Source organism: Panulirus ornatus, chromosome 17, assembly GCF_036320965.1.
Source record: "Panulirus ornatus isolate Po-2019 chromosome 17, ASM3632096v1, whole genome shotgun sequence".
Taxonomy (NCBI): Eukaryota; Metazoa; Arthropoda; class Malacostraca; order Decapoda; family Palinuridae; genus Panulirus; species Panulirus ornatus.
The window spans coordinates 51,662,495-51,672,494 of NC_092240.1; the positions used below are offsets into that span (position 1 = coordinate 51,662,495).

The 10,000-nt window shown below is 43.9% G+C and overlaps 1 protein-coding gene and 1 long non-coding RNA gene across 2 annotated transcripts in view; both read right to left on the reverse strand.

Annotated features, from left to right (window-relative positions):
- The window catches only part of LOC139754446 (uncharacterized), a 26,487-nt gene extending 23,593 nt beyond the window's left edge, over positions 1-2,894 (reverse strand). Inside the window, 3 exon segments of the mRNA XM_071671719.1 lie at positions 956-1,166; positions 1,971-2,044; positions 2,716-2,894. Coding sequence (XP_071527820.1) covers positions 956-1,166; positions 1,971-2,039 — 280 coding nt within the window. The 5' untranslated portion in view covers positions 2,040-2,044; positions 2,716-2,894.
- A 609-nt stretch (positions 2,895-3,503) lies between these two features.
- The window catches only part of LOC139754753 (uncharacterized), a 6,716-nt gene continuing 219 nt past the window's right edge, over positions 3,504-10,000 (reverse strand). The window contains exons 2-3 of the long non-coding RNA XR_011713942.1: positions 8,218-8,308; positions 3,504-3,596 (exon numbers count right to left, since the gene is read on the reverse strand). This is a non-coding gene — a long non-coding RNA (uncharacterized lncRNA). The remainder of the gene's footprint in view (positions 3,597-8,217; positions 8,309-10,000) is intronic.

A 10,000-nucleotide genomic window follows, 5' to 3' on the forward strand; every position in this document is an offset into this window, starting at 1 on the left:
ACATCCTCTCACCCCAAAGAAAAATGGTCATCTTTTACAGTTTCGTATAATAAAAAAACGGAGAACTAAAAGATTCTTGGTGTCAATGATGAGTTTGAGAAAACCTATTCTATTGGATCTAAGTTAAAGTACCCTAGATCTTTCATTGATAAATCCTTTAAGTTAGCAAAGAAATCATTTTATAAAGTTGAGCCCAAACCTCCCATTGAAACCAAGAATCTTTTAGTTCTCCCTTTTAATAATAATCTTACTTTACTTCCCATGTTGCTTAAATCCTTTAAATGTAAATGTTGCCTTTAGCAACAATAATACTATAAAGAATATCTTCATCAGGAACTCACTAGAAAATTCTTCTGGAAAGATGGAGTGAAAAAGATTTTGAGCGATCGGGGCCTGAACATGCAGGAGGGTGAGAGGCGTGCAAGGAATAAGAGTAAATTGGAACGATGTGGTATACCGAAGTCGTCGTGCTGTCAATGGACTAAACCAGGGCATGTGAAGCGTCTGGGGTAAACCATGGAAAAGTCTGTGGGGCCTGGATGTGGATAGGGAGTTGTGGTTTGGGTGCATTACACATGACAGCTAGAGACTGAGTGTGAACGAATGTGACCTTTGTTGTGTTTTCCTGGCGCTACCTCGCTGACGAGGGGAAACAGCAAGCAAGTATTATAATAACAACAACAATAATGATAACAATATCAATGATAATAATAATAATGATGATGATGATGATGATAATAATAATAATAATAATAATAATAATAATAATAATAATAACAATAACTAGTGACAATAACAATCATAATAATCTTATCTATGCTGCAGGAACCTCTTTTAAGTGAGTTTTTAAGTAAATACCTTTTTAAGTAATTACAGTATAGACTCAGTTCACTGACCTTGTGTTCTGTCACGGTCGGCACTGTCACGCGGCTGAAGAAGCTTCAAGTGTACTAACCTTGTGTTCTGGCAGTGACTCGCTCACTGTCGGCACTGTTGGCTCGCTGTCCGTGGGGAAGTGCCTTGGCGGCCTTCACACTGAACTGGTAGTTGGTACTGGGCGCCAGCCCCTCTACTGTGGCAGAGGTTCCTCTCACTACCTGGTCCTTGACGAACGATCCGTCGCTGTAGAACACATTGACCACGAACTCCACGTCGCGCCGTTCATACTGTTGGACACAACGGCATCGTAACGGTAAGGCTGATGGAGCACAACCCTACAACACCTCGGGTTATTATGAAGGAAGAAAACCCTGATGGAGCACAACCCCTACAACATCTCGGGTTATTATGAAGGAAGAAAACCCTGATGGAGCACAACCCCTACAACATCTCGGGTTATTATGAAGGAAGAAAACCACCGAGGCATTGTTGGAAGTCAATGGTTTCTAGTCACGAATGAGCTACTTGCTCAAACGAAAACGAAACATACATGAAGTGTTCAATGAAATGTTCGACGCTCACCACATTTATGTCCAGCAGAAGCAGGACCCAACCACACCACATTATGTCCAGCAGAAGCAGGACCAACCACACCACATTATGTCCAGCAGAAGCAGGACCAACCACACCACATTATGGCAAAGATCAAGAAGTCTTTTGAAGGAAATGAGAAAGGGGTCGAACACGATTGTGCAAGGAGTAATGTGGACAGCAACACACACACACACACACACACACACACACACAGTGTCCAGACCAAAACAGTACAAAGCAATAGACAAAGTGAGACATCTCTCAAATCATTTCCAAAGCAGTTTTTCATATCAAGAAATAGAGAAACACAAGCAAAAGAAAAGGCTGAAAACGTCTCGTTAATTCCTCGTTAATAGCACTACTTAGTCAGTAATGAAGGGAAGGTGTAATCATTTGTTTAATGACACGATCTAAGATCGACGTATTAATGGAGCAGAATCGTGGTCGACTGCTACACATGGGCATTAGGGAACAAAGTCGTCGCACCACATACTCACATGCCACTGCAGGTTGATGGAGTGGTGGGCAGCGGATGTCACCTTGAGGCTGGACGGTGTGGGCAGCATCACTTCTGCAACATTGACCAGAGAGGGCAGATGGTCAGTGTGTGTGTGTGACTATGATGGTGGTGAGGTGGTGGTGTGGTGTGGTGAGGTGGTGTGGTGTGGTGAGGTGAGGTGGTGTGGTGAGTGTGGTGTGGTGAGGTGGGTGTGGTGTGTGTGGGTGGTGTGGTGAGGTGAGGTGGTGTGGTGAGGTGAGGTGGTGTGGTGTGGTGAGGTGGTGTGATGTGGTGTGGTGTGGTGAGGTGGTGTGGTGTGGTGGGTGGTGTGGTGTGGTGGTGTGGTGAGGTGTGGTGGTGTGGTGAGGTGGTGAGGTGAGGTGAGGTGGTGTGGTGTGGTGAGGTGGTGTGGAGGTGTGGTGTGAGGTGGTGGTGAGGTGGTGTGGTGTGGTGAGGTGAGGTGGTGTGGTGGTGAGGTGAGGTGGTGTGGCTGTGGTGGTGATGGTGGAAGAAAATGGTCATACACACAACGCTTGAGCATCCATCTTATACTGAAGTATGGAAACGTACCATTTCCCGCCCTTCACCACTCTCGCCCTTCACTTCTTCCCCTCCCATTCTACCTATGAGCAGCTATTCATATCTTAAATCGCCCTAGGATGGAGTACAGCTTCTTCTTCCTCCACCTCTACTCCCCAACACCCCATCCTACTCTCCACAACTCCCTCATCCCTGTTGCTTACGATTCTGGCGCTTCGTGCGTTTCCTGCGCCCATGTCTTCTGCTCTAGGGACACCATCGCCTGACCTGGCGAGGTCTTTCAAGGGCCTCCCTACAGCTGGTTCGGCCGATCCGTCATCCTCGACCAGATGGTTCGCTCTTAACTCTCTCGACGAAGGGAAAGAGAACCATTCCTCCACACCCCGCCTGCAAGAAGGTTATCAAAAGATGTTAAACTCCTGTGCTACTTCCAGTAGCTGGAACAGGTTGGCTCCTTTGAGGTGCAAAAAAAAAAATTTCATTTTTTTTTTTTTTTTTGTCTTTTTGACGAGACTGTACCTTCAATGATGCAGTGTCGCCAAATGTAACTTTTCACTCTATCTTCTCGGCGGAGCCCGGTAACACACACACACACACACACACATATACATGATAAGAAATATGTAGGATAAACATGAATGATAAATAGGCATGATAAATATGTATGATAATTAATAAGCAGGATAAATAGGTATGATATATATATATATATATATATATATATATATATATATTATATATATATATATATATATATATTGCATGATGCAAATATGTATGATACATATGTATGATGAATATTCATGACAAAGATGTATGATAAACATGCATGATGCCAAATATATATGATAACAAGTATGATAACAAATATGTATGATAACAAGTATGATAACAAATATGTATGATAAGTATGTATGATGACAAAAATATGTATGATAACACGTATGTATGATAACACGTACGTATGATAACAAGTATGTTTGATAACGTCCCGGGGCGGTGTTTTTTCTCAAGGACGTCTTTGGCAATGTTGACGTGTGTATGGGTAGGACCAGAGGCAGGACGAACGCCCCAATTAGCACAGCTGTAACATACAAACATGTGTTACAAGGTAATAAGTCGCTGGATTATATATATATATATATATATATATATATATATATATATATATATATATATATATATATATATATTATATATATATATATATTTTTTTTTTTTTTTTTTTTTTTTTTTTTTATACTTTGTCGCTGTCTCCCGCGTTTGCGAGGTAGCGCAAGGAAACAGACGAAAGAAATGGCCCAACCCCCCCCCCCCATACACATGTACATACACACGTCCACACACGCAAATATACATACCTACACAGCTTTCCATGGTTTACCCCAGACGCTTCACATGCCTTGATTCAATCCACTGACAGCACGTCAACCCCTGTATACCACATCGCTCCAATTCACTCTATTCCTTGCCCTCCTTTCACCCTCCTGCATGTTCAGGCCCCGATCACACAAAAGCTTTTTCACTCCATCTTTCCACCTCCAATTTGGTCTCCCTCTTCTCCTCGTTCCCTCCACCTCCGACACATATATCCTCTTGGTCAATCTTTCCTCACTCATTCTCTCCATGTGCCCAAACCATTTCAAAACACCCTCTTCTGCTCTCTCAACCACGCTCTTTTTATTTCCACACATCTCTCTTACCCTTACGTTACTTACTCGATCAAACCACCTCACACCACACATTGTCCTCAAACATCTCATTTCCAGCACATCCATCCTCCTGCGCACAACTCTATCCATAGCCCACGCCTCGCAACCATACAACATTGTTGGAACCACTATTCCTTCAAACATACCCATTTTTGCTTTCCGAGATAATGTTCTCGACTTCCACACATTTTTCAAGGCTCCCAAAATTTTCGCCCCCTCCCCCACCCTATGATCCACTTCCGCTTCCATGGTTCCATCCGCTGACAGATCCACTCCCAGATATCTAAAACACTTCACTTCCTCCAGTTTTTCTCCATTCAAACTCACCTCCCAATTGACTTGACCCTCAACCCTACTGTACCTAATAACCTTGCTCTTATTCACATTTACTCTTAACTTTCTTCTTCCACACACTTTACCAACTCAGTCACCAGCTTCTGCAGTTTCTCACATGAATCAGCCACCAGCGCTGTATCATCAGCGAACAACAACTGACTCACTTCCCAAGCTCTCTCATCCCCAACAGACTTCATACTTGCCCCTCTTTCCAGGACTCTTGCATTTACCTCCCTAACAACCCCATCCATAAACAAATTAAACAACCATGGAGACATCACACACCCCTGCCGCAAACCTACATTCACTGAGAACCAATCACTTTCCTCTCTTCCTACACGTACACATGCCTTACATCCTCGATAAAAACTTTTCACTGCTTCTAACAACTTTCCTCCCACACCCATATATTCTTAATACCTTCCACAGAGCATCTCTATCAACTCTATCATATGCCTTCTCCAGATCCATAAATGCTACATACAAATCCATTTGCTTTTCTAAGTATTTCTCACATACATTCTTCAAAGCAAACACCTGATCCACACATCCTCTACCACTTCTGAAACCGCACTGCTCTTCCCCAATCTGATGCTCTGTACATGCCTTCACCCTCTCAATCAATACCTCCCATATAATTTACCAGGAATACTCAACAAACTTATACCTCTGTAATTTGAGCACTCACTCTTATCCCCTTTGCCTTTGTACAATGGCACTATGCACGCATTCCGCCAATCCTCAGGCACCTCACCATGAGTCATACATACATTAAATAACCTTACCAACCAGTCAACAATACAGTCACCCCCTTTTTTAATAAATTCCACTGCAATACCATCCAAACCTGCTGCCTTGCCGGCTTTCATCTTCCGCAAAGCTTTTACTACCTCTTCTCTGTTTACCAAATCATTTTCCCTAACCCTCTCACTTTGCACACCACCTCGTCCAAAACACCCTATATCTGCCACTCTGTCATCAGACACATTCAACAAACCTTCAAAATACTCATCCCATCTCCTTCTCACATCACCACTACTTGTTATCACCTCCCCATTTACGCCCTTCACTGAAGTTCCCATTTGCTCCCTTGTCTTACGCACCCTATTTACCTCCTTCCAGAACATCTTTTTATTCTCCCTAAAATTTACTGATAGTCTCTCACCCCAACTCTCATTTGCCCTTTTTTTCACCTCTTGCACCTTTCTCTTGACCTCCTGTCTCTTTCTTTTATACTTCTCCCACTCAATTGCATTTTTTCCCTGCAAAAATCGTCCAAATGCCTCTCTCTTCTCTTTCACTAATACTCTTACTTCTTCATCCCACCACTCACTACCCTTTCTAAACAGCCCACCTCCCACTCTTCTCATGCCACAAGCATCTTTTGCGCAATCCATCACTGATTCCCTAAATACATCCCATTCCTCCCCCACTCCCCTTACTTCCATATATATATATATATATGAAAAATGAAAATAAAAAAAAATAATATATATATTCTATTCTATTTTCCTTTGTAGCTGTCTCCCGCGTTAGCGAGGTAGCGCAAGGAAACAGAAGAAAGAAATGGCCCAACCCAACCACATACACGTGTATATACGTACACGTCCACACACGCAAATATACATGCCTATACATCTCATTGTATACAATATATACACACACAGACATATACATATATACCCATGTACATAATCCATACTGTCTGCCTTTATTTGTTCCCATCGCCACCTCGCCACACATGGAATAATAACCCCCTCCCCCCCTCATGTGTGCGGGGTAGCGCTAGGAAAAGACAATAAAGGCTCCATTCGTTCACACTCAGTCTCTAGCTGTCATGTAATAATGCACTGAAACCACAGCTCCCTTTCCACATCCAGGCCCTACAGAACTTTTCATGGTTTATCCCAGACGCTTCACATGCCTTGGTTCAATCCATTGACAGCACGTCGACCCCGGTATACCACATCGTTCCAATTCACTCTATTACTTGCACGCCTTTCACCCTCCTGCATGTTCAGGCCCCGATCACTCAAAATCTTTTTCACTCCATCTTTCCACCTCAAATTTGGTCTCCCACTTCTCGTTCCCTCCACCTCTGACACATATATCCTTTTGGTTAATCTTTCCTCACTCATTCTCTCCATGTGACCAAACCATTTCAAAACACTCTCTTCTGCTCTCTCAATCACACTCTTTTTATTACCACACATCTCTCTTACCCTTACGTTACTTACTCGATCAAACCACCTCACACCACACATTGTCCTCAAACATTTCATTTCCCGCTCATCCACCCTCCTGCGCACAACTCTATCCACAGCCCACGCCTCGCAACCATATAACATTGTTGGAACCATATATATATATATATAATATTAATGGGGTCGACTGTCTGAGGTGTTCAGTGTGTGTGTATGTGTGTCAGTGTGAGCACAAGACAAGATTTACAAACATGTAATTCCACCACACACACACACACACACACACACACACACACACACACGCCCTCGGGTTCGACGTCATCCGGGAAACCCACCTTCAGGAGAATAATCAAGGTGGACCATAGTGTCAGTTCAGCAGATCTGAAGTGATCCACTGGAGACTTCACGAAAACATTTGACCACCTGCTCATATGAACCTTACTTACATCAAGGCCAAAACGAATGTGTGATTCACAGAGGTGGGTCACCACGGTTGAAGATGATGGATCAAAAGCTAAGAGAGAAGGTCTAGAGGAAGGCATCAAAGCTATGGTACTGAAACTGAAGAGAGTCAAGAGTCCGTAAGAGTTCCCTACCGTGGAAGAGGAAAGAACGAAGGGGTGGGGTGGGTGTGTGATTTGATCATAGCCTTTCTCGGTTTTTCCTAAAGTAGATTTGATGATGGGAGACAGTGAAGAGTTCCATGAAAGACGCGGGAACAGAGGAACCTAACAGAGCCAAAACCGGCCCCCATGAGTGTTACAACACCCTCCTTCTCTTTACAGTTCCAACAGTCGACCCATACAGCGACGTCATGTTTGGAAACTCATCGCACACCTTCGTGAACTAACACCAGGTCACACCAACCCCACTCAAGACCACGTCATTTCCCGGACTGTGCACTTTTGGGTTTAGGAACGCCACACGTCTCTCTGAGGTGGGCTGACTAAGTCCCCATCCCCATAGCACAGCCCAGGTCTGTTCAGGGGAATGATGCATGTTCCGCCATCACTAAAGGCCTGGTACAACGTCTGGTATAGCGTCAGGTCATAAAGCTCCCAAATGGAGGAGGAGGGGAAGAAAAATAAAACACCCTCCTCACTCTGCGCTCAAGGTACCGATCCCCTCCCTCTCAGGTCCTTCACATGGTGCATCATCCACCCACCTCACCCCTCCGCCGCACCCATCTCCTCCTCCCCCACACACGCACACCAGGGAGTAGACAAGACGAGGGGGGGAAAATAGAGAAAAAAAAAAAAAAACACGTCAGCTAGCCAACACTGGAGCGAATACGATGGCACACACACGACCACCATCCCACGCGAGACATGAACGTAAGAAGTAAACACAGCGATACATATATGACGCGTCGGTGTATGTGATGCCTTGATACACGACACATGGCTGCTCGTGGCGAAGGCAAAGGTGTGTGTGTGTGTGGAGGAGCACTTACAAGGGAGAGCGCCAGCCACACGGGACATCCTCCTCCTCCTCAATGCCACTGTGGCGCGGGTCGGGATGTCTCCAAGTAACTGCCACCACACCTGTGGAAGAGAACGTTCGTTGACACATAGGCTAACATTGTAGACAAAGACGTCTTTCTGTTACACACACACACACACACACACACACACACACACACACACACACACAATGTAAACAAAACATGAAGATGGACAAAGTGGTGTATAACTGGAATTGAAGGATAGAGCGAGGGAGAATATGATCTGATGTTAATGGAGCTGTGGAGACGAACCTTGCTAAATGGATCGGTTCTCACAGGTTTTGTCCAGAGGAAGACACGAGAACAAGGAGGAGGAGGAGGAGGAGGAGGAGGAGGAGGAGGAGGAGGAGGAGGAAGAGGAGGTATGGCCCTTCTAATGAGCTACCTTTCAGGTAGTCTGAAAGGCAACTCACTCGAACAATACATTCTGGAAATATATATATATATATATTCTTTCTTTTTCTTTCAAACTATTCGCCATTTAAGAACAGTTAAGAACAGAGGACTGGGCCTCTGAGGGAATATCCTCACCTGGCCCCCTTCTCTGTTCCTTCCTTTGGAAAAAAAAAACCAAAAAAAAAAAAGGGGAGGAAAACCTACACAGAGCTGGAATTAATGTACGTTATCCTTTTTAGAGAGCACTCACGATGGTATACGGTGAAGTTTTGATAACTGACTAACGCATTTATCATGACTGGGTTAACTTTGGCTTGTCATTTGCCACAAATGATCTAACATGATATATATATTAATTTCCTGGCACCTGTCCATACCAGGAGGTGGTAACTAGTTAAACTAGAGACACTGGAAGGTGTGGTTGATTCACCTTTCCAATGGTGGTACCGGCCATTAAATCATTTTATTTCGCTTTGTCGCTGTCTCCCGCGTTAGCGAGGTAGCGCAAGGAAACAGACGAAGGAATGGCCCAAACCCACCCCCATACACATGTATATACATACACGTCCACACACAGCAAATATATATATACCTATACATCTCAAATGTACACACATATATACGTATATACACATGTATATATACACATATACGTATATACACATGTACATAATTGATACTGTCTGCCTTTATTTATTCCCATCGCCAATAAATCAATTAATTAATAAAATAAATAAAGTGACTATCGTCCAATAACGGTCATTTCTCGTCGAATTTGTATGAATTTCCTCGTTTTCTGTCACTCGGCTTGGGGACCAAGGACTGAAATTATTCTTAAAACACGAGATTCCAGGAAAATTATGATCACAGGATGAGGGAAATTCTGTTCCTTGTATTTGGCTGGTAGGTTTTTGTGACCCAGATGCTCGAGTGCGAGAAAGAGTGGGAAATAATGGCTCGAGTCACCCCCCCAGCCATTGTGAGCTACGTCTGGCAACCTGCCCAAGTTCTCGTACTGTTTACCACCGCCCAAGATGTCGTACGTGTACACCGTATGCTTGTCGCAACGTCAGTTTCCGATTCGTATGTGGTCTATAATAATCCGCCAAAGCATTGCCATCGCTGTAATGTACGTGGGCCAACGAAGCACTGAAGGATGACAGGCGTAAATCACATCAAACGATGTAATTAGATGTCTTGACAAGTCTGGTAATTCACAATTAATTTAAGCCACATTCGTAATGTAATGTCCTCACACTGTCTCCATGGGAGATCGCTATACTACAGAGAAAAACAACATGACACAATGCGTCGAATCAACGTTTTTTTCTTTCTA